The 24,716-nt window shown below is 41.2% G+C and overlaps 1 protein-coding gene across 3 annotated transcripts; it reads right to left on the bottom strand.

The window, feature by feature from the left end:
- Positions 1 to 68: 68 nt before the first annotated feature.
- Positions 69 to 24,364, bottom strand: kars1 (lysyl-tRNA synthetase 1). Of its 3 annotated transcripts, XM_079736954.1 has the most exons (15): positions 10,703 to 10,837; positions 9,346 to 9,515; positions 8,959 to 9,103; positions 8,069 to 8,234; positions 7,872 to 7,965; positions 7,601 to 7,787; positions 7,074 to 7,199; positions 6,846 to 6,965; positions 5,949 to 6,111; positions 5,361 to 5,534; positions 2,699 to 2,784; positions 2,500 to 2,585; positions 2,197 to 2,323; positions 1,608 to 1,751; positions 69 to 1,319 (listed from the first exon to the last, which is right to left on the bottom strand). In XM_079736954.1, exons 2-15 carry the CDS (start codon positions 9,486 to 9,488, stop codon positions 1,245 to 1,247), a joined length of 1,836 nt encoding a protein of 611 aa, XP_079593080.1. In that variant the 5' UTR covers positions 9,489 to 9,515; positions 10,703 to 10,837; the 3' UTR covers positions 69 to 1,244. The 3 variants fall into 3 exon arrangements, with proteins under 3 accessions (XP_079593080.1, XP_079593082.1, XP_079593081.1); XM_079736956.1 differs by lacking the exons at positions 9,346 to 9,515; positions 10,703 to 10,837 and adding an exon at positions 24,347 to 24,364; XM_079736955.1 differs by lacking the exon at positions 9,346 to 9,515 and having other exon boundaries at positions 10,703 to 10,851.
- Positions 24,365 to 24,716: the final 352 nt, after the last annotated feature.

The raw sequence follows: 24,716 nt of genomic DNA, 5'->3' as shown, positions 1-24,716 counted from the left end.
GCTTTAACTAGAAATCACCTAATGACAACTACAGATTGTATAACAAATTATGCATACATAACCAGATATATATTTGTATGATCTTTATTATGTAGTTCCATTCTAATCTTGACAAAATATCCTTTGAGCACCATGACGAAAATTTGACATTCTTACCAATCAGTATACTAGCCTGGCTCCTCCCGCCTAAGTACTTCCGCTCAATTTGAATTTCCCTTCAGTACTAGGTCTGGGTCTGCGGTATGTTAGTGGGTTTTCTCCGTCTAAATTGTCTGCGTCCAATCAGCAAACAGTGGGAGTGGCTGAGATCAATGGCGTTAAAGTCAGCTCTCGTTGACGGACATCTTCACGCACAGCGTTTGATTTGTTTACAGTCTGCGCGAAGCGTGATTCCCGGCAAAACGTTAGTGATTGATTATTGCAGATCCAGAGCGGTACTGGGCAGATCCAATAGTTTTAAACTTCAACTTCAACTTCAGACACCCGCCTTCAAGCGAGTTAACGTTTGTCAATTGTGTAGGTCCAGACTCTCTGTACAAATGAAATGAAGTACGAGAGTCTGGTAGGACCAGGATCAGTATATACCTTGTGCCACATGAAACATTTGCTAATTTTGTGAATGGTAATTTATTTATTTTAAGAATCAAGTCAACCTCTTTTGCATTTGTATTCCTATGTTCCACACTGTACTTCCAGCCCTTAAAGGGGACATATTATACCACCAGGTGTGAGTGTGATTAGCCTTACAAGCCGAAATTCACTAGTGGGCGCGTCTACCTAGATCTGTGCTGGATAGATGAGCAATGTTTACTTCAGTCCACTGGGTAGGCTGGTAGACTGACCTTTCCAGCACAGATCTAGGTAGACACACCCACTAGTGATTTTCAACGGCATATAAGGCTAATCACACTCGCACCTAGTGGTACAATATGTCCCCTTTAATGTCACAAATAAATCATACATGAATAGGGTTTATTTGATTAAATGCTTCCGTATACTTCTGAAAAAGATGGAGACAGTGTATGTGATCACAATTAAAAGAACAGTGAAATCAACAAATCCCTGTTAATTCATTACAAAAGCGAATCTGACAGACATGTATCTTGCGTAACTTTTGTGAAATAGATCTAATTGAAAACAGTGTGACAAAAATAACTTGAAGCAAAGCTTTACTGGAAGTGCAGGGATTAAATCCCATTCCAAATGCATGTCTGCATGTCTCCAGACAGTGAAAGGCGACAGCACTAAACAGAGGTGCCCTCGGCGGTAGGAGCCGCCTTGTTGTCGTCGGGCTTCATGGCGGGGAAAAGGAGTACCTCCTGCAAAGCGACATAATTAGGAACACGTCAACGTTAGAACCAGCGGCACACTTTACCCAACGGCCGATCAAAGTTCAAAGCAGTGTCTGATTAGCCTGTTTGAGAATGAGTGCAATTTGAACACTGAGCCTTTTGAGACCATCGCTGTGATAAAGGCCTCGGTGCTCTGCTCAAAGATCATTCTGCTCACGTGGGTGACCAAAATGATAGCTTTGCTGATATGAAGGAAAAAAATAAACAAATCAACAGTTATTTAATATTCGCAGTGGTTCAGAAACATGGCTTTACCTTGATGTTGTTGGAGTCCGTGAGGAACATGGCGACACGGTCGATACCCATGCCCCAGCCTGCAGTGGGTGGCAGACCGTACTCTAGCGCTGTGCAGAAGGTCTCGTCCACACCCATAGCCTCGTCATCACCCTCCGCTTTGGCCTGGCGACAAGGACACATTTCATATTCTAATTATACAACTTGATAACAAATAAAACATAACACTAATAATAACATTGTGGGAAATGTCTTTCACAGCATTTCTATTTATTGGTTAGCATTAGTTACCACATTGGTTGGTGTATTTGTCCTCATATCAAGGATTTTTGATTTGTGAACAAATGGGTGGTAGAGGGTAGAGCAGATCGCTTGGCAACCGGTAGGTTGCTGGTTTGATCCCCTGATCCTCCTAGCTAAGCGTTGGAGCAGGACAACTAACCCCAACTGCTACCAACAAGTTGGCGTTTCCCTAGTGCATGTATGTGTGTAGGAATGGGGGAATGTGAGGATCTGTTGAGTGCTATTCCGGGCCACAGGATAGAAATGTGCTAATTGCATTTGCCCCTTACACCTCACAAACAAGAAAAAGTCCACTTGTTTCACAAACCATGGCCTGCTGCTCAAAGAGCTCCCGTTGTCTGATGGGATCATTCAACTCGGTGTAGGCGTTGCAGATCTCCTTCTTCATCACAAAGAGCTCAAAGCGCTCAGTCAGACCCTTCTTGCTTCTGTGCCTGTAGCCAAAGCAGAGCACAAGTAGTTGATACACACTTTCTTGTTCAACTAAAGTTGAAGAGCATGACTGATGATTTGACAAGCATTCAATATTATTGAATGCTGGGCTGTACACAAATACCAAAATAAATTCTCAAAAAGCAGATACTGGAGAAGAACAACCCAAGTCCCTCACCATTTGGCCAGTGGGCTCATGATTTGTGGATGATCCATGATGAATGTAGGGTTGATACATTTGACCTCAAGGAAATCTCCCACCAACTGCAGGAACAAAACACTGATGAACAATTTGGAAAGAATATATATAATTAAAAACGATAAACATATTAACTCGGACCGCGAGGGCTAGGCACGGGTATGTATCATGAACAGACCTTGTCAAGGAGACGAGCTGTGGTTCTGGGTGAAGCACATTCCACTCCCTTCTGCGCACACAGGTCATCGAAGAATTTGCGAGTCTCTAGATAAAGAGGAAGGAGCTTTAAGCTACAACCAACAAATTAGGCAAACAAGATGACATACAAGATAAACCAGTATAGATGAACAAAATGTGAGAATATTAGGCAAATGTTTTTAATTAATGTTTCTAATTAAAATAGAGTTCAACTTCATCTCTGGCTATTACTAAAACCAAATCTGAAGATTGGATAATAATTGCATAAAAATAGTTAGTATGAACGGAGGGCTGATCTGTCTGAACTTCTTGTACATCATCTCCAAGTGAGGGTTAGGGGTTCCGAAAACCAGGATTTGAAGCCATTCAAGGATACAGACAAATCACCAGTCTCAACATGAGGCAAACAATATGTCCACTTCGTAGGGAACGTACAAAGCCTTCTCACGTCTATGGCCCTGGGCACAAAGGTACAGGAAATCTTTTGCTCTTAAGCCACAATCTTTATATTGTATATATAATATTCCTTTCATTCCTCTCTAAAACATTGGAACGTGCCGTCACTAACCAACTGTCCTCCTATCTCTCATCTAACAACCTGCTTGACCCTCACCAGTCAGGCTTCAAAAAAGCACACTCCACTGAGACGGCTCTCCTCGCGGTGACTGAGTCCCTCCGTGCGGCCAGAGCCTCGTCCCTCTCATCGGTTCTCATTCTCCTTGACCTGTCTGCAGCATTTGACACTGTGAACCACCAGATCCTCCTCGCCACTCTCGCCGAACTTGGCATAGCTGAATCTGCCCTTTCCTGGTTCACATCCTACCTGATGAATCGCACTTATCAGGTAAGATGGAATGGCTCCTTGTCCAAACCTTGCACGCTTGATACAGGTGTCCCTCCAGGCTCTGTACTGGGGCCTCTTCTGTTCTCCCTCTACACCAGAACTCTGGGCTCTGTAATTACATCCCACGGCTTTTCCTTTCACTGCTATGCTGACGACACTCAGCTATTTCTCTCTTTTCCCTCATCTGACAAAGCCCTGATTGCAACACGCATATCTGAATGTCTGGCAGAAGTCAGCACCTGGACAACTGCCCATCACCTGAGGCTTAAACTCAACAAGACTGAGCTCCTCCTAATACCAGGGAAAGATTGCCCACACATGGACTTACTGGTCACTGTTGAGAACATCACTGTATCTCCTTCTCCAACTGCCAAAAACCTTGGTGTAGTGTTGGACAATCAGTTATGCTGCACCGCAAACATCACTGCGGTGGCCCGATCCTGCAGATTTGCACTTTACAACATCCGCAGGATCCGGCCCTTCCTCACAAGGGAAGCAGCTCAGCTTCTAGTCCAATCACTGGTCATCTCCCGCCTCGACTACTGCAACTCGCTCCTGGCTGGACTCCCTGCCTCTGCGATGAAACCCTTGCAGCGCATCCAGAATGAGGCAGCGCGCCTCGTGTTCAACCTACCAAAGTTCTCACATGTAACCCCCCTCTTCCGAGACCTCCACTGGCTCCCTGTAATAGCTTGCATCAGATTCAAGATGATGGTACTGGCATACAAGGCAGTCGATGGAACTGCCCCTGCCTACCTCCAAGCATTAGTAAAGCCACACACCCCAGCTCGATCCCTCCGCTCAACTACCTCAGCTGGACGTCTGGTACCGCCATCGCTAAGAGCAAGCAAAGGTCGATCAGCGAAGTCACAACTTTTCTCTGTTTTGGGACAGTGGTGGAACAAGCTCCCTACCGATGTCAGGATCGCAGAGTCGCTCACCAGCTTCCGCAAAAGACTCAAAACTCACCTGTTCAGAGTTCAACTCGACTCTGCATAGAAACCAATGCACAGCCACCATTGAATGTTGTACGTCCTGGCACTTGTTCATTGCACTTATTCAAGGTACTTAATTGTGTAGCATCTACAGTAGCTGCTATCATTGCTTTACATGGGGAATGGGTTAGCCTAGCGATTGTAATACTTGCACTCGGTTCTATGAACATCTTTACTGTACCGACAGCGATATATTGTTTCACTTCTTATGACAAATGTACTTATTGTAACAAATGCACCTATTGTAAGTCGCTTTGGATAAAAGCGTCTGCTAAATGCCCTAAATGTAAATGTCTAAATGTATAATATGTTAAATCTTAAAAAGAGCCCCTCGTCTGCATTTAAAGACTTGAATTCGCCAAGAATGGTCCTGCAGCAATCCTAGCAATCTTATTAAAAGAAAAAGGAGCAATACAAGTTTCTTATTTTTTTTATTATATTCATTCTGTATCTTATAATCATTATAAAATAAATGATCAAAAAAAAAGTAATCTTAAACTAAATTACTAAACTGAAATGCTAACTATGGGAAATCTCAATTTATTTAAATATGGCATAATAATATGGCATTTATGATGATGTAAAAAATATAGACATATATTGCCATAGTATGTAAGAAGACGCCGTTACTTTAATAGATTCACAGCTCTCAGATGAATTTACTTTACTGATCATAGTAATCATCCGTCCTGTTGATTATCAAACCTGTTCTCACACAACAGCTCTCGGTTTTGGCTAACTAATCTGTATTTATATATTTTTTATTGCACATGGGACCTGCCATACATTCACCATTATCTTACCGTCACTGTCGTAGGTTTCCGGCAATGGGAACTTGACGCCCATTTCCTTCTCCAGGTCCCCGGTCATGCAGATTCTTCTGAAGGGAGGGGTGAAGTCGATCTCGTAGGCCTGACCCTCAGGACCCTCCGGATGATAGGTGATCTTGTACCCTCCGGTGATGTGCTTCACCATCCCTAACGAAAAGCAGTACATACATGGCCATTGAGTGATTGAAAAACCCCTGAGCTCTTACCAAGTCCATGATTGAATTTGATTTCTATAATGCATAATAAAAATTATTCTATAAAAAAATAAGAAAGTCAAACGGCAAACAGACACTCGCTTCTTTCTAATAAGAGAATACTGCTTTATATGGTAGTTTTGAAAAAAACAGCAGTCTGCAACGAAAAACACAGTTTCTGTGAAAAAAAGAGCAGGAAGGTGTGGAAGAGAGCTTGCTCTCTTCCACTACGTTCTGCTCTTGCTCTATACAATTTAAAAATAGTATCTACATCTTTAAAAACTGCATAAACTGATGATTCCTATAAACAAAACTTGTTAGTCTTTTACTAAACAGATACAATATAGCACGGCAACTGCATATTTACCTGAGAGAAGTTTCTCTGTGATTTCCATCAGGTCGTGATAGTCTGCATACGCCATGTAGAATTCACAGGTGGTAAACTCAGGGTTATGAGTGAGATCGATGCCCTCGTTTCTGAACTGGCGCCCGATTTCATACACCCTATCTATTCCACCAACCACAAGCATCTGAAAAGGAAACATAGTCATGAGAAATCTACCATCAAAATGAAAAATAAATAACAGCTGCTGAGAATTTGCATTCAGTTTGGATTAAAGGATCCAAGGTAGTTTATGTAAAATAAACTACCTCAATAGGACTGAAAGATTTTTATATTTGCAGACCAGCAGAAAGAAGTCCATTGATTTTCACTGTCTAAGCCTTAACGAGAAACCGGCCGGTTATCACCCTCAGTGTGCAGCAGATTGATAACTTGATAACTTATACACATTGCTGAGGCTGCTCGACAAGAAGCTCAATGGAATGTCGGATGGAGGTCACATCAGTGTGTCCTAACAGTGGTGCTGGGCATTGTAGCCAAATCATTGTATCACGGTATGAATGAAAATGATTAGTTACGGTTTATATCATGGTATGACACTGGGCGGTGCTAGAGCGCAGGGAAATTGCACAACTATTTATTTTTGGTGACTCACAACGCTTGGTGCCTCCGCTTTAGATAAGGACCACCAGATGTCAGTGTTTAAAATAGCTGATCGGCTGGATCAGGTAATAGACCATCTCTCAACATTAACTCTCAGTAATTAAGCGGGGGAAAAACGACAACCTCCACTAAATGTAAACACAGTACTTCTATTTTTAAATGTGACGTGGCTGCGCAGTGCCACTATAACATTATTTGGGGAGAAACCATGGACTGGTTTATCTGATAAATCTCCAGGGATTAAATGGCGTGCTCTACCTTGTGGTAGAGTTCAGGAGCGATCCTCATGTAGAGGTTCATGTCCAAATCATTGTGGTATGTAACAAATGGACGAGCCGACGCTCCTCCAGGAATGAGGTTCATCATTGGAGTCTCAATCTTAAGAAACAGAAAACGTGTTATTTAGCTCAAGAGAAATATCAACTGCGAGACACTTTGAATAACATCCTTATCCTGGTTTTGTCTATTAATAACTAAATTATTCACCTCCAAAAATCCTTGCTCGTCCAGGAAGCGCCGCAGGTATGTAATGATTTTCGCACGGGTTAAAAACTTCTGCCTCACATAATCATTGAGGATCAGATCCAGGTATCGCTGACGGAAGCGTGTCTCCTTTAGAACATAAGAGGATAAATGTTAAAAGCGTAATTAAAAACATACACATTTCCAACATCCCACAGCATCATTGGGTAAAATAAACAAAGATGGCGGAAATCTTGTAGTACTGACATTGGGAGTATTTGTCATTATTAGGTGGTAGACATGGATACAATCAAAATTCAGGATTTCTAAATCCCCTAGTACACCTTGATACCGCTCATACCTGCCATCAGTCTGTGGATAGATCATCGAGCAGTATTGATGAAAAACAAATGCATCTAATGATTCAATCGTTTTCATGGCAGATGATTCACTTTCTGCATGCAATTCAGCTCTTTTGGCAAGAGCTGAATTGCATGACGATGAACCACCAGAGCGACTGACCAGATGTTGATCCAGGCACACGTGGTTACCTTGTCTTTAAGCCCAAAGTGCAGGTGGGGCAGCATGTGCAGACAAGGAGACAAAAGCGTCATCTCAACGGGAATGATGCTCAGCTCCCCCTTTTTGGTCTTCCCGGGGTTACCGCGGATGCCAATGATGTCCCCTCGGCGCAGCTTGTTGTTTATGGCCACAAAGGCCTCCTCCGATTTGTAGGTCCTGGGAAGGATATGATGAATAAGCAAAAGAAGCACTGTGCCATATGAGGGCTTTGTGGCATTTCATTCAAGATCAAACCTGCACCTTGAGTTTGCCATAACCTGCAACTTGAGACCCTCTCCCCGCACGTCGTAGAAGAGCAGCTTGGCACCAGACTCTCTCTTGGCATGGATACGGCCTGCATAAAAAATAATATTATACATATTTTATCATGCAAGTGAATAAACAACTACATGTAAAGTACAAGACCAATTTCAGAAAACTGCTCAATCTTATAGTACCTGTAACACTGAGTACGACATCTGTAAGTTGGTCTCCTGGCTCCAGATAATTGTATTTCTCAACAAAGTCGGTGAGGCACAAATCAACATGGTATTTGTGAGGATAAGGGTCCTCTGCTGTGCCCTTGAGGACAGCGATGGCCTGGGTACGGATCTTGAAGTATTGCTACATACACAAGAAACATTGCCTTAGAATATAAAATTCAACATGGGGTAGTCTTTACACTTGAAGTCAAACTGAGGACCTCTTTATTTGAGGAACTGGTTAGTCTAGATTCTTAAAAGGGATACGCTGAGATATCTGTAAATGGGCATTTGCCTGTCTTGCCCAGATTCAGACTTAGTTTACTTACATATTCAGAATCATGCGCTCAGATTGGGAGTTTACCGGCTCCCTATTTATGTGAGGGAACTACACCTAATTACTTTAAAAAGATTTCCAATGTGTTCCGAGTAGTTGCTTATTCAAAACGAGTGCCGGTAACACCACAACAGGATCGGCACTGTGATTATAAAGCTACTTGTGATGGGCCACTGACAGGTTACCTCCTTGTAGACTACCTAGATAATATAATCACGCCAGAAATGCATCAGAGGTAGTCAAAAATAAAAGTGCTGACAATAGTTTTGAATTATCTGTGTGACTGTAATTAACTACAAACTTGTCAGGCTGTTACTGTCACATTTTTTTTGAATGTGACTAATCAGAACACATAAAAGTAAAAGTTATTAAAAGTTCTGTAGCTATGCAAGACATCGCAAACGCCGAACCCAAAGCAAATTCTAACCCAGCGAATTCCCCTTTTGGACACACAATTGATATTGGAACTTGTCAAAAAAAAGACGGACATCTTACAGTTACTGAAACATCGGTGTCAAAAAAAGCTTACATTGGGATCCAGACTCTCTTCATCTGCCCCATAAGCATTTTGGTCACCCTCTTCATCGGATCCTTTCTTCTGCTCCAAAGTCTCCTTAACCTTTGCATCCTTGTCAGCTGCCTTCTTGTCAGCTTTCATTCGTCTTTTCAGCTCACTGAAAAAAGCAAATGCACAATATACATCTAATTAAAAGATGTGCTTAGTTATTTATAGGGAGCTTTGTGTACATTTGTGTATACATTTTTAAGATTTCTAATGCTCAACAAATGCCCAAATGTGCATTTGGATACAAGCATCCAGACCATGCAACTAACTAGAATGGATTTGGGGAGGGGTCATTTGGTATGGGGACAAAAGGTTGGTCGTTTTTCTCATTGGAATGGAAAAGCCACCAACCTTTTGTCACCTCTCCACCGATTGCTGTGACTTAGAGATGGGATTGAAGCTGAGGAGGGAAGTGCAAATCTAAACCCATTTCCCCTGACCCCAACGGCTTGGCACAACTGCTGCCTTGCCACTCTGACCAGTGAAAACAACATTGCAGCTACAGCAGACAGTGGTGAGACCTATAAAGAAAGACATAAACATTCACAGGAAATCCGTCATTGGCAAATGATGTGAAAAGAAAGGAGTTCATAACGCCCATAAGAACAATAGTGTTTTTTAAAATGGCTTATCTATTTTTAATTCCATCGAAATGCTTCGTCAAATAAGGAAGACAGAATAAATGAATCGCTGTGTCAATCAAATGTTTCACGATTAATGCAGTCAGCACCTAAACATTTAATTAAAATAAAATAAAGGGACAGAAACTAAGAAATGTCATGAGACTTTTAGACTTAACTTAGATATAAGGATCCCCATCCGTGTTCATTGTTAAATTAAAGCAATTTGAAATAAAAACATTTAACCCAGATTTGACTTGTAGAAAAGGTTCGTCTCATGCTTTGACCTGCTGAAATAGAGGATATGCCGTTATTCAATCCGGTACAGCAGAGATGTATTTTGGGTTAGAGAGTGGGGTTAGGGTGTAGTGTCAGATGGTCTTTGGGGTCTTATTGGGTTAAGGAGCGGGTTAGAGGGTAATGTCAGATGGTCTGTGAGTCTTATTGGGAAGGGGGCAGTGAAGGATGGTCTGTGGGGTCTTACTGTGTGAGGGAGTGGGTTAGGGGATCGCTTTTGTTAGGGAGTAGTGTCAGAGTGTCTGTGGGGTCTTGAAGACTTAGAGAGAGACAGGCACACCCATTTGCAGTAAAGCAGTCATTTGGAAAGTGAAAGTATTGTGAAAGGAAGTGATAACCCCATAATAGCAATAGAGAACAGTTTTTAAAATGGCATATCAATTTTTCTGTTATGTCAAATAATGACGATAGAAGAAATTCATCCCTGTTCCAGTCATACATTTCACGATTAATTCAGTCAGCATCTAAAAATTAAACAAAAATAAAATAAGGGAGAGAAACTATGAAATGTCACATGGTATTGAATTATATGTTTACCCTTAAATTGGATATAACTGTACAACGTTTTTCCTTGTTAAATAAATGCAATTTGAAATAGAAACGAATTGACTTGTGGGAACAACTCTGAATACCAGTCTCATGGTTTGACATGATGCAATATAATAGAGGAAATGGCGTTATTCAATCCCGTTGCATGTATCCTAACCATATAAAGTGCCACTTAATTAAAAGTACATGCTTTAAGAAGTCGGAATTGAGTGTGTAATTTATATAGGAGTAAATAAACATACTTTTTGCTGAGTTTCTCTTCCTCTGCCGTGTTCACGTCAGCCATCTTCTTGATCGTGCAGCGTTCAGAAAGACCCGTACTCACGCTTCAAGAAAACGCGATGATTCCGTGAGGCGTTCACGTCCTCCCAGAATTTATACATTTGAGGGCGTTTCTTTTATGTGCTGTTCTCCTCTCTCTCTCTCTCTCTCTCTCTCTCTCTCTCTCTCTCTCTCTCTCTCTCTCTCTCTCTCTCTCTCTCTCTCTCTCTCTCTCTCTCTCTCTCTCTCTCTCTCTCTCCTCTCTCTCTCTCTCAGTGAATCAAATTATCTCCTGGAACCAAGGCAAATAAAGGGTTTTTAACCCATCTCCATAGGCATTATTGACTATACAATGTAGCTGCACACTATACCATATTATGAATATGAAGATTAAGTATTCAAATGTATGACGATAAAGTGGTTGTATATGCAGTTTAGTGTGTAGTGTCAAATTATCATCATAAGCACTACAGTATAATACAGCAAACAGGTACAGCAGTGATGTATTTTGGGTTACAGAGTGGGTTAGAGGGTAGTGTCAGATGGTCTTTTGGGTCTAGTTGGGTTAGAGAGGGACAGACATTATGCATTTTCAGTAAGGCCGTCATTTGGAAAGTGAAGTAAGTATCATGCAGCAATGTCAAAAGTGAAAGTATGGTGAAAGGAATTCACAATGCCCATAAGAACAATAGAGAACAGCAGATTTTAAAATGACATTGCTGATAACCCAACCTTAACCCCAAAAAAAAAAAAAAACCTTAACCCAACTACTGGGTCACTATTGGACAGAACATGTGCTGGGTTGATTGGACCCAAGTGCTGGGTTACAGCTTTTAACCCAGAATGCTGGGTTGTTCATTTGACCTGACCTAGTGGGTGAAATTAACTGTATTGCTTGGTTGAATACTTCCCATTAACTGGGTTATTTCTTGTCTCATTGCCTTGCTCTCTCTCTATATCAAGTATTTATATTTAGTTGTTATTGCATGTTTATTATATTGTTATACGCCCTCCCTGACCACCTGTAGCCCCCACAGACTACAGCTGTTTTTAAAAAAAACCTTAAGACTTATCTTTTAAAAAAAGCCTTTTGCTAATTTCCCTTTTACTGTTTACGTATTATATGTTTTAACAACCCCTTTTATTCTATTTTTTCTCTCTTAAACTCTGTAGCACTTTGAGATTTCTGAATGTAAAGTGCTCTACAAATTAAATTTATTATTTTATTATTATACCTAAATTTAGTATACAAATATCAAATATAAACAAAATATAAATGATAAACAACGATGTGCACAATGATATGCAATCTCAAATAATTTCACATACTCATACAAACACAATTAGACCACTGAAAATTTGCATTTAAATATGGATTTATTGAAACTATTGTACACCCTCCCTCACTCATATACATGCTTGACTTGTCTTTAATTCATCTCCGAGGCACAGATGAGGTCTTAGTTGACTCCTCTCGGATTGATGAATGTACTCCACCATGTTGTTCCCCACCTGTTAATTACATCATCAGTTAGTGTTCTGTGTAAAACTGGTACACTGGTAAGGCAAAACGCACAGGTGGCATGTCCATGACCATAACGGATAGCCCGCGAGTCAACCATTCACACAGCTATTAGCGCTACGGCTAGCTAGCGAGTCAACCGTAGCTACTCATGAGCTATCTGTTGCATACTAACTTTACGGGTAGCTAGCTAGCAATCTAACTAGTTAGTGGGACATTAATACAGGTGAAACATTAAACCAGGAGACCGCTAAACATTAAATACAATATTGAAAAATGCGGCCAATAAAAGCTTTTAGTCGGCTAATGATTAGCGATTGTTAAAGCCGTTCAATCTTTCAGGCCCGCCAATAAACTGATTAAATCTTGGATTTAATCTGAATCCGTTTGTTTATTTCAAAGTCAAAGTGTGAAGTTATGTAAAGATCAGGCTGTTACCAAAACTCATTGCAAACATAAGTAAATGAGTAGGCTATTCACATTTAAACTACCATGAAATCCTGCTGCCAGCCGTTACTCTGGTCATCCACAAAAAAAAATCCAGAATGTTCCACCACCATCGTGGAACTATGGAATAGCGGAAAATTAACGAACCAACAGCTGGGTCAAAATAACCCAACACGATGTTCACCTGCGAATTAGCCCCTTGCCCTGCACAAACAACCGAGTAGTGTGTGCAGTGCCCCAAACAACAGCAATGTGTTTACAAAAGTAACCCAGCACTTTTAACTGTGCATATCTATTTTTAATTCCGTCAAATTGTTATGTCAAATAATTAAGACAGAATTAATTATCCACTATGCCTATCATACATTTTACGATAAATGCAGTCAGCTTCTAAAAATGAAACTAAAATAAAATAAGGGACAGAAACTAAGAAATGTCACGACACTTTTACACTTAACTTATAAGGATCTCCCCTCCGTCTTCATTGTTAAATCAATTCAATTTGAAATAGAAACAAATTTACTTGTAAGAACAACTCTGAATTCTAAGAACAACTCTGCATCAGGTGTCATAGTCTAGTCGTAATCCCCATAGGCCCAATAGTAAACCCAGAAATGTTGAGTACCCTAAAGTATTATTGCAGAAATGTCATCTATAGACCAGAGTGGTAGATGTAACAGAGTGGCGACACTTCCATTGGACTCCGTTGTAGCGCCTACTTCCGGGGTATGGAGCCTCGAATAGTTCCAAACAACCATTTTACGGCGTAGGAGATCATTCATTTCCATTGCTGGCCGCCGAGTAACTTCTGAGGTAAATTGATTAAATAGCTACCTCTTTTGAATTATCAACTGTCTATATTGTATCAGAGGCCCTTTATTATGCATATACTGATATTTATTTGTATATGCACAGCGTAATTATATATATATTTGTCTTGGTAGACGACCGTTTGCCTGCTAGTTTGTTAGCTCAACTTCGCCATCTGTGAAGGTATCTCCAGGGGTAAATTGATTAAATAGCTACCTCTTTTGAAATTTCAGCTGTCTATATTGTATCAGGACCTTTATGAGGAATATACTGATATTTATTTGCATATGCACAGCGTAATTATATATATTTTTATCTTGGTAGACGACCGATTGCCTGCTGGTTTGTTAGCTCGACTTCGCCGTGTGATGGTATCTACACCAACAATTACAAAGTTCAGTAGTGAATCTAACTTTTAGTTAGTTAGTTATTTAGTTAGTTATTTATGTTGGATTGCTAGGATAATTTAGGTTGATTTAAGGACGGGTTTTATGATGCGATAGCTAGTAGAAAAAACAGTGTTTGTTTAATTATATCGTGGAAAGGGTGATGTTCAGCACATGAAGCCCTACAGATGCCGCTGCTTCAACAATGTTGATTATGATGGGCTGGTAAACTGCTCCATTGGTGGAATTGCCACTATAGTGGTAAGCCACAACTTGTTTCCACCGTGTTGTAACTCCAGCCAGCATAAACACCAGTGCATGTGTCGCTTGTCCTTTGTGCTCAGGCAGTGTGACATTGCCAAATAGCCTCCCCGTTCCCAAATGGAGCTCCACGCCTGGAGTAATGGACATCTCATCTAAGGTGAGCACACACTCTCTCTCCATTTCCGTCATACCACCTGCCTTCAGCCTCAGCATCTCAAACACTTCGCCCAAAACTCCTGGCTCCAGTTTTACGTGCTGCATCCTCCTTTGCAGCGTCCGGATGTTGGGCAGCGGAATATGCATTCGCTGGAGGGTTTTGTAACCAGTGGTGCCAGCAGTAAATTTAACCTGTATGGCTTTTTTAATTGTCTCCTTTCCCCACCGTATTTGTCTATTTTCCTGTCCAAGGGCTCTAATTTGGTCGGAATTAAACACTTGTTTTAAATTCTTGTTGACTGAATTGTTTCTCTTTCTTAGTGCCAAATTGATTCTTTTTCGTTTTACAAGAGCCCTCTCTGCTCTCCTTCTCAATAATTTTTCCTTTTCTAGTTGCCTTATTAGGTCCTCCACAGTCGCCCCATCAGTCCCTGGCAGTCTGGTCCCTGGAGCAGCAGTCCCTGGAGCAGCAGTCCCTGGAGCAGCTGGCCCTGGCAAAGTTATTACTTCACTGTTGACCCCTGACTGACTGGCCCTCGGCACACACATCCCTGGATCACCTGCCCCTGGATCACCTGCCACTGAATCACCTGCCGCTGGCAATGTGGCCTCTTGATTTCTCTCTCTGTCTCCTGTCATGTCCCTTTCAACGCTCTTGAAATCCACCTCAATTTCTCCCTCAATCTCTGTAAAAATTACAAGGTAATGTTGCTGTTATATGTATTTTGCCTTTGCATTTGCAACTACTGTCATCTCCAATGTAAGAAAATGAATTGAAGCAAAACATTTCTGCAATGTGAATTAAATTATCTGCCACAATCAGAAACCAATAAAATGCATAAATGGATCTACCGGCAAATAGTGTCTTATCTACATTGTGTGCAAATCCTCAGAGAATCCCTGCCTTCTGGTTGTTTTTTAAACTGAATGTACAAATATGAATTAGGTAATCTCATTCGTTGTGCAGTCTATCCTTGAATTACATGAAATGGGGAATATTGTTAGCTGCATGGATCATACCGAAGTTTAATTTAGCGCAATATGTGTGGTCCGTTGCACTTGTATCCAGAGGCACCCTCACAGAAGGGGGTTTCCTCCTCTTCGGTTTAGGGCGATGGATGAAAATTGTTGGGACTGCATCGGGCCTCAACTTCAACATCCCAACTACTTTTGTGGCTTTGAATTGGTCATTTTCAAAGTGTACCTGTAGGTAGGCTTGTAAGATCAGTTTCCATTGCACTTCAAATATCATTGGAAATTTGGAAAGTCATAATTCTCTACACTTACAATTATTATGCCCTTTGAAATGCTAGCAAGTGATCTGAAAATTACTTACGTTACATAGTTTGTGACTGTTGCTGACTGTCAGTAAGTTTTGACGGCTGACCATTGCCATCCATTTTTTCCTGCGCTCTTGGTCCTTGGGGAAGCCGTACATGTGGTAACCCTTCTCGGACCGATTGGAGCATCCAAATGCTGCACAGCCAACCATGGTATGACCATTTATCTATAAAATGTTAGTTGTAACCAATGAATCATGACACCATTGAAGATCACAGAGCGGGTAACAACTGTTCCTCAACCACTTATGCCCCGACTTTTGAGAATAGGTTAGTTCATGACCAAACGAGGATCCTCCCTCCTAAACCCATTTTGAATTTGCTCAGGGCTATTATCAGTATTGTAATTGCATAAAGTATAGTATATTTGCAACGTTATATGTTAATGGTTTGCCCTAAGTATATAGTGTTCCCTGCTGTGTCCATTGTTGAATCTGTTCACACAATCGCAATCACTTGTTCTTGTTGTCACACTAATTGTTTAATAAAAAAATACAATTTCATTCATCCAAGCGTAATGAGTTGTTATTCTTTAATATATTTGATACTTTGTGTGGCTTATATCTTTAAATGATCATGGTAGAACATCTTGAATACTTTGATTTAAAAACAGATGTAAGGTAAAAGTTAAGGTTAGGCCAGTATGCTAACACGAACGTGAAGCTTTCCCCCCAAAACTTAAAAACGTATCTAATAGCTTTCAGTTGTCCACCTACCACTCTAAAACAGACATTTACAAATATGCAATAATGCAATAATGCAGTAAAAAAATAATAACAGTCAGACAAATACTTGTATGTGTTTTTTCATTCATATTTACCATTCAATATTGAAATCTCTGCTGTCGTCCCATAGAATAACATTGAAAGCGCGGCGTGTTTGGAACTATTGAGGCTTACATGAACCACGTGACAACCACGTGACCACCCTGTCGGCGAGATCATAGCGTGTCGCAACTCTCTCTCTCTATAGCTCTGCTATAGACCTAGTGGATGGAATTCAACTTGGTTGCTAAAAGTTGCACTTTGGGCAATTAGCATAATTAGCATAAATAGGCAATTAAGGCGAGACACTACAGGTGAATAGGATAAAAAAATAAATAAATTGATATCACCATGAAACTTTCTGAGTTGATTACCTATATTAAGATGAGAAAGAAATGTATTGCATGTTTTTTGTATTTTAATGTTTACATATGCAAATGAGGCCCTATCTTGTTAAATATACTCGAATTTGCATACACACAAAATCCGATCGTGTGATAAAGCCAGGCTCAAAATTATTTTTCCAAGGGGGACTGAGTTGGTGAAAACCTTTAAGGAACCTTGTAAGGATTTACAGTATTGACACATTAGACCATTGCTAGATTCGGTGGTCCAGTCTCTAATCTATACGATTTTACGATACAAGTTATTGTTTTATTGATCAGGCTATGGTATTAGATAAGAAGTACTCTCCACTTGATTGTACTCTCCTATTGTACTCTCCACTTGATCACTACTCTCCCACTGTGAATGACAATACCTCTAGAATCGACATTTCCATCTGGAGTTGAACTACATACTACATGCGGATAAAGAGTGCAGGACAAAGGTATGTAACTGTTAAGAATCTGTATCTACAGTATGTTGGTAAAATGAACTGCCATTAGCTTTAATGAGCTATCTGACAAATGAGTACGACTGCTAGCATCCTTCAATGTACTTGGTTGCTCTGTTTGCTTGCTTGTTAGCTAGCTATCCCCATAACCATTTTTCTTGCAACATTAACACAGCCATTAGACACAGGAACCCAGAAAAGTTATCTATAAATTAATGAATGCATTACTAAATGTAGTGGATACTTTAAGTGTTTCAATAGAGCAAGCTAATGTTTCTTATCATTTGCTTGTATAGTAGGGCTGCTTGATTTTGGAAAAAATGAGAATCACGATTTTTTTGGTCAAGATTGAAATCACGATTCTTCAAACGATTATTTTTGAGTTTGAAAATAAAAACACGTTTTTTTTGTTTTTTTTCACAAAACCTCATAGACAACGGAACATTCCAAAAGAATCGTTCCAACTTGGTTTTATTAATTTGGAGACCCAAGAATCGAAATCGTGATCAAAATTCGATTAATTGCACAGCCCTATTGTATAGCATGCATATGAATAGCTTCATATTCATGCAACATCTTTAAACTCCTTGATGCTAGGTCATCTTTTGCTTGTATAACCTAGAAGCACACTGACACAATATTAACAACTCCTTTTTGCTTCTTTTTCCCATTCAGGGTCCTTATGGACGGCAAAACGGGAAACTGCTTTTTCGCACCATGGAATGGTAAAGGTCAACGTCAAGTTTTCAAAATCGCTGGCATCAACACAATTATCTCTCGAATCAAAGAGTAGGGAGATGACCTACACACAATCTTAGCATCTCGTGTTTCTTCTGAGGGAGACAGTGTTTCCATTCATGCACATAAAAACTGTTATTGCAATTATACGTCCACATCAAGGAACAGTGGTGTGAAGAAGAGGAAGGTGTCTGAGTCAAATAATCCTGGTCATAGGCCACTCAAGTCACAGACTCAACAATTTGAGTTTAAAAGAGACTGTCTATTATGTGGAGATTAATGCATTCCTAAGGATCCAAAGCACACTGAGCTTTGGAAGCAAGTGAACCAGTGCCGAACAGTTGATAGGGGGAAAGGAAACAGAACATTCAATGAGGTGTTGAAAAATGTATTTGATGAGCGGCAAGATGTCTGGTCAACTGCAGTGACTCTAAGATTAGCCGGTGTATGAGGAGATTTGCATGCCAGTAATGCTCAGTTTCACAAAAGCTGCTATGACAATTTCCGCAAAATTCCACAAAACTCAGTTAATTCTGAGTCATGTAGGCCAGCAATCGAAGAATCTCTAAGATTTGTAGTAGAGGAAATGAAGGGAAACATGCAGGAGACGTGGACCATGTGTGAGTTGTATGAAATATATAGTACAAACTTAGGTGCATTGACTCAGAAGCAAATGTTTGCAAATTTATGTGAATATTTTGGTAAAGAAATTGTAGTTCTGAATGTGGAAGGCTGTGAAACTGTAGTTGGTTTTAAGAATTACATAGCTAAAACACTGAAAATGGTCAAGCGGTCAAAGATGGATGATGAAGATGAAGTTGACAAGCTCATCAGGAGGATCAAGTCAGAAGTGGCCAGCATACCTAAGCCAAAGATTATTATCTGAGCGATTTCTGCTTCACAAAGGACACAAGTGCTACCTTACTCTGCTTTGTGTCAAAACTTGTTTCTGGGGGAGCAACGACTAAGGCTTCACTCACCCTGACACAATCCATCCAGCAGTGGCACACACAATCAGACAACACTAGGACTCGCCGTGAAGCTCCACCATAAGTACGGTAGCTGTACATTGATCGAGACCCTCAATGATCATGGCCTTGTAACCAAATATGATGAAGTTCTACGCTTCCGTAAATCTGCAGCTCAGTTTGTTTCAAAGAACCCTGCTGATTATCACAAAAATCTTGGTCTGACTACTGAGTTGGGCCCCATATTCAGCTGGGCAGACAACTATGACCTCTACATCGCAAGTCAGAATGGAACCAAGAGCACACATGCCATGGTTTCTGAGTTTACACAACATCCAGCACCCGGCACCATCATGACCGGAAACATTGGAGTGATGCAGCTGAAGATCCCAAGGCTATAGTGGTCTGAGGATAGGACTTTACGACTCACTCACCAGTTTCTACAATTGGAGCACTACACTGGTCCCCCTAAGTTGAAACCACCAGCACTTACCGTGAAGATTCTTTCTCCAGAAGAAGCTCACCAGGTTGCCGCCAGCTTGACACAAGCAAAGAGAAGAGATGCTGCTTGGCTATCACAGCTCTTCTTTCACTCAAATCCAGTGGACTGGGCTGGCTATAACGCATACGAAGACAGAAAATCACAAACTACCAACAAGCCTAAAACTATTGTAGTGTTTGGGCCCCTTAACGATTCTCCACCTTCACACCCGGATACCGTGCTCACAACCCTAGTCTACCTTGAGAGATCACTGAAGAGCTTTGGCATGAAGTATGCACACATCACAGTGGACCTGCAGCTCTACATTGTGGCGTGTCTAATCCAATGGAGTGACCCAATGCGATGGAAGTCTGTCACCATCCATCCTGGAATGATGCACACTCTGATGTCATTCCTTGGCTGCATTGGATTCTTGATGAAGGGTTCTGTCATGAAACAACTGCTTGCCGTGGCATTTGGTGGCATCGCCAACATTCTCAATGGAAAATCCTGGACAAATGCACTGAGTGCATATTAGGTGCTCATGGCTGTACTCCTGCAAGATCTTCTGCAAGATGGACCACAGACTGATGCTGCTATCACAGAATATCTGGACAAGGTACGTGAACACCCTACAGGCAGGCTTTGGGTGGACTGCCTGATTCGTCCCACCTCCATCGCACTTAATTTCCTTCGTGCAGAGAGACAGGGAGACTTCCTCCTACTTTGCTGCTGGGCACCATAATTATGGGTATATCACTTGGTACCTAAGGATGGCGCAGAACCTTCCACATTATGCCAAGGAGGAACTCTTAGCAGGGGCTCACGTCTGTCGCCATTCTGATGGTGGAACTGCTACACCTGCTGACCAGTTTGGTGAGCAGACCTACATTAAACAAAGGGAAAGGACAAGGTGGACTGAAAGGCATCTCAACCAATGAAGTAAAAGTTGGAGTGTGGATCAATTCCCATCCCATTTGCTCCCACCTTTCCCAGACAGTGGGAGAAATGTATGTAAATCAGGACATTCCAGAAAATTCAGGGGAGGAGGAAAATGTTCATGTGAATGGAAATGTGAAGAAGAGTAGATGGAAACTTATGGAGGAAGGTGAGAGAAGACAAGAAATTGATCAAGGAGATCGCAATGAAATCATGGAGGAGTTCCAGCAACATTCTCATCCGTTAAAAAAGAACCAGCAATTTCTTTACAACATCGTGAATGGACAAGTGGCACCAGACTCGGTGAACATGCAGAATGCTCTTCACATTGGTGAACAGCAGAGCAAAGATTTTGTAGATTCTCTTCCTGAAGGCTTCCATAGCCCCATTGGTAAGAGAATCACAACCATGGAGGTGATGAAGAAAGCCTGTCCTTGTCAAAAGATGCTGGGCATGGAAGGCCAATGTTCAATCAACAGTGCAGATGGAGAAGTGGAATGGCACCATCCTGGAAATAAATGCCACCATCAGAGGATTGGGTGACAGATGTCAAGGTCTCCTGGGGATGCATGCGCTGTCGGGATGTGACACTGCCTCCTATCCCTGTGGGAAGGGCAAGACATCTGCGCTGAAAGTACTCCTAGGAAAAAACATTCCTGGTCTCAATACAGTGCTTGGGGAACCTGATGCCACTCATATTGACCTAAAAGTGACTGGGACCGAGTTCTTTGTCACACTGTATGGGCAGAAGAAGGCCAAGTCGATGAATAACACTCGCTTCCAGATCTACAGTCGCAGCAAAAAGCCTCCCAAACTTAAGAAGCTTCCTCCAACTGATGCCAACCTGATGCTGCACATACTGCGTGCTCATCTTCAGGTCATGTTGTGGAAGGCTGCAGGTCAGAGAGAGCCTCCTGCAGAGGCCAGAGACATCAGTAAGTTTGAGTGGGAGGTTGCTAAAGAAGGGGCTGTCATGCCCACTCTTGCCATCCAGGCAGTGATTCCAATAAATCTGCTTGATGTCACCAGCTGTAGCTGCAGCACATTGAAGGCCTGCAGCAAACTGCAGCTGCCATGCTGCAAGTATCAGTTGCACTGACTACTGCAAGTGTGAAGGGGGTGAGGTCTGCTGCTGCAACCCATTCACAATACATGTACATACCCAAAAAGACCAAGAAGATGAGACTGAAGGGAATGAGGAAACAAATGATGAAATGGTGAAGGCTATTGAGTGGGATTGTGTGGTTCTTGTTGTAAATATGTGTGTGTGTGTGTGTGTGTGTGTGTGTGTGTACTACATATAGTTATTTTACAGTGTGTGTGTGTGTGTGCATGCTGTTTGCAGTTCTTGCATATAGTTATTTTATGTGTCCTGTAAGCATGCTGTGTAATATATAGTTCTTTCTTTTGCTGTATACAGGTCTTTTATATAGTTATTGTGTGTTTGTCTGTGTGCATGCTGTATAAAGTTCTGTCTTTTGCTGTATATAATTATTTTTGGTTTGTGTGTATGTGCATGCTGTATATAGTTATTTTGCATCTTTGTATGAGATTTAAGGAGATATATGGCCTCATTTGCATATTTAAACATTAAAGTACCAAAAACATGCAATACATTTTTTTCGCATATTAACATAAGTAATCAACTAAAAAAGTTTCATGGTGATATTTATTATTTATTTTTTTTACCCTATTCACCTGTGGTGTCTCGCCTTAATTTGCTTATTATGCTAATTATACAAATTGCCCAAAGTGCAACTTTTAGCAACCAAGTTAAATTCCATCCATTTGGCCTATAGATGACATTTCTGCAATAAAACTTTAGGGTACCCAACATTTCTGGTTTCAAGAAATTACGACTAGACTATCATGCTTTGACCTGATGCAATAGATAGAGGATGGCGTCATTCAATCCCGTTGCATGTATCCTAACCAGTGGTGAAGCTAGACCTTTTTTGCGTGGGTTCATGCCCAACACTATAACGAGTGGCATTGACACAGATATGAAGATGACAAATTAAAAGCAGGTTGCTGTCGGGCGCTTCTTACCGAGGCACGCCGTGCTTCCGCTGGAACTGCAGGCTGCCGCCGCTTCAGTCGCGCAATACTGTCTGCTCTGTGCTCTCTCACCACAGTGGGCAGCGGGCTTCAGATCTCCCCAGCATCACACTAAACGTAGGCAAGGGGACCTCGGATCGCCCCAAATTGGTGCCCTAATAAATTGGGCTCCTTCGCCCACTACAATTAGCCTACGCTGCATGTAAATCCAGCCAAGTCACTGCAAACACACACACACACACACACACACACACACACACACACACTCACACACACACACACACACACACGCACACACACGCACACACACACTTCACACAGGCCATACAGGCATTAGTTCAGTTTGTTTAATACTGCAGTAAAAAAGCCAAAAACCAGGTGCATTATAACAAAAATAATTAAAAAATAAGATCAACCCCCCCACACCTTTTTATTAAATGTGCTTCATAAATACATTTTATTTTATTTTAATAGCATTTTACAGACCGATACAATGGATAGGGCGTTAAGTGAGGTCCACCACTGTTGCTTCTCTCCCCATAAAAAGCTACAGTCAGTGTTTAATGACGTTGAGTTATTTGAGCATTTCCTATTATAGGCTACTGTGTAAATTGCTGTTTAGAATTAAAGTTTGTATTGTAGCAACACTGGGACATTTAAAGAATTTGCGTGTAATGCGTTGAATTGTATTTCGTTGTCGGTTATGCCAGTTCTATGTGCATGCATTGGAATGTTCTACTTGTCAATGGAGGGTGGGGGCATGCAGGTTGAAGGTTTCTGGTACACGGGTGTGTGCCTCCCGGTGAACCTGTTTTTGTGTGTTTATTTTTGGCGTTGGTTACGGTGTTTAAGTGGCATGTTGAATTTCAGGAAAATATTTAAGTTTAATTTTTTACATTGAATAGTTGATTTTGAATTTTCTAACATTGAAAAATAAAGGTGAAAATGATTTGTTGAAAATTTAAATTCAGAGGCAAAAAATCCAGATACGTTATTTCAATGCATAAATATTCAGTGCTTGAAATTCAATGTCTTTTTTTTCCAAAATCCAATGACACAGATTTACTTCCATATGGACGTCTCCTGTTTGACATAAACACAAATCCAGTACTAGCTCACCAAACATAGTTTCTGCTGTTTCATCTGTCAAAGAGGCTATCTTTATCAGAAAATCCACGATTTCCAGCTGTGTTATAACATGACCAGGTAATAATTCATTTTAAAACCTTGAAAAAGTAAACAAAGGCGCCTTTTTTCAGTTTAAAAAAAACGCTGGCAGCTAAGGGCGTTTTCATTGGCATACCAACATGATCTTATCCAGTGTGCGAAATACCCGTCCATATTCGGGGGGGTCCCAATACCGATCTAAATGTTGTCAGTATGCAGTAGGCCTATCATTACAATATTGTATGAATGCGAGCCAAGACAATCAGTCTATAGCCTACATGACATCACACACTAACACTTTTTGATAATCCGACATAGTATTCATAGCAACACTGACATAGGAGGTTGCATTGGCTAAAGTTGTTTGGATACACGTTGTTTTATAACAAGAGGCAAAGTAGTGCATTAAAATGCAGACACGACAATATTTGGCACCAATCTGGCGCACTTGCAAATGAGAGCCTGCAGTGTATGACCGATAGTGTGACATTATTTAACCATACATCTACAGCAAATATGATCAGACAGATACGTCATTGAACACATACGTAGGCCTACACAAAGCACATTTGTCTAACCGTGCAAACAGGCCCATCGCTCAAATTGAAAAAAGCACCACGGCGGATGCTGACAGACAGCCCACAAAAAGCACCACGGCGGGTGCGCTCTCTCTCTCTCTCTCTCTCTCTCTCTCTCTCGCGCTCTCTCTCTCTCTCTCTCTTTCTCTCTCTCTCTCTCTTTCTTTCTTACCTTAAGTTAAAATAGACCAAAGATGCCTTGGCTCAACTTCTTGTGGTTGCCGTCCAAGTTTCCAGGAAGAACACAGGCGATGTCCTGCTTTAATCCAGCTTCTGACAAACGGAACTGTGACCATTAATATATATATAAAATATATTTTTTATTTTTTGTGGACAAAATTTGAGACCGCCCTCAAATTTGCTTTTGAGGCTTTCAGGGGGGCTCATGGGTCAATCGGGGGGGTCGAGCCCCCCCGGACCCCCCCGTATTTCGCACACTGATCTTATCTACAAGTACAACATGTACTTGTTGATTTTGTATGGGTCTCTAAGGTGAAGCAGTCATTTGGAAAGTGAAAGAATTAAAATGGCGGGAGTAGTGT

The sequence above is a fragment of the Pollachius pollachius genome (genome assembly GCF_949987615.1).
Source record: "Pollachius pollachius genome assembly, chromosome: 5".
NCBI classification, from domain to species: domain Eukaryota; kingdom Metazoa; phylum Chordata; class Actinopteri; order Gadiformes; family Gadidae; genus Pollachius; species Pollachius pollachius.
The sequence above is the reverse complement of the archived record's forward strand: the minus strand, read 5'-3'. Positions and strand labels throughout refer to the sequence as shown.

What these genes read in the sequence shown, in the direction of transcription:
- kars1 (XM_079736954.1), bottom strand. Translation starts at nt 9,488, where the DNA reads ATGTTGTTTTCACTGGTCAGAGTGGCAAGGCAGCAGTTGTGCCAAGCC. An exon ending in ACGAGCAAGGATTTTTGGAG is followed by an intron (nt 6,966 to 7,073) that starts GTGAATAATTTA and finishes CTGTTTCTTAAG; the next exon opens with ATTGAGACTCCAATGATGAA. An exon ending in GGAAACCTACGACAGTGACG is followed by an intron (nt 2,785 to 5,360) that starts GTAAGATAATGG and finishes CTCTTTATCTAG; the next exon opens with AGACTCGCAAATTCTTCGAT.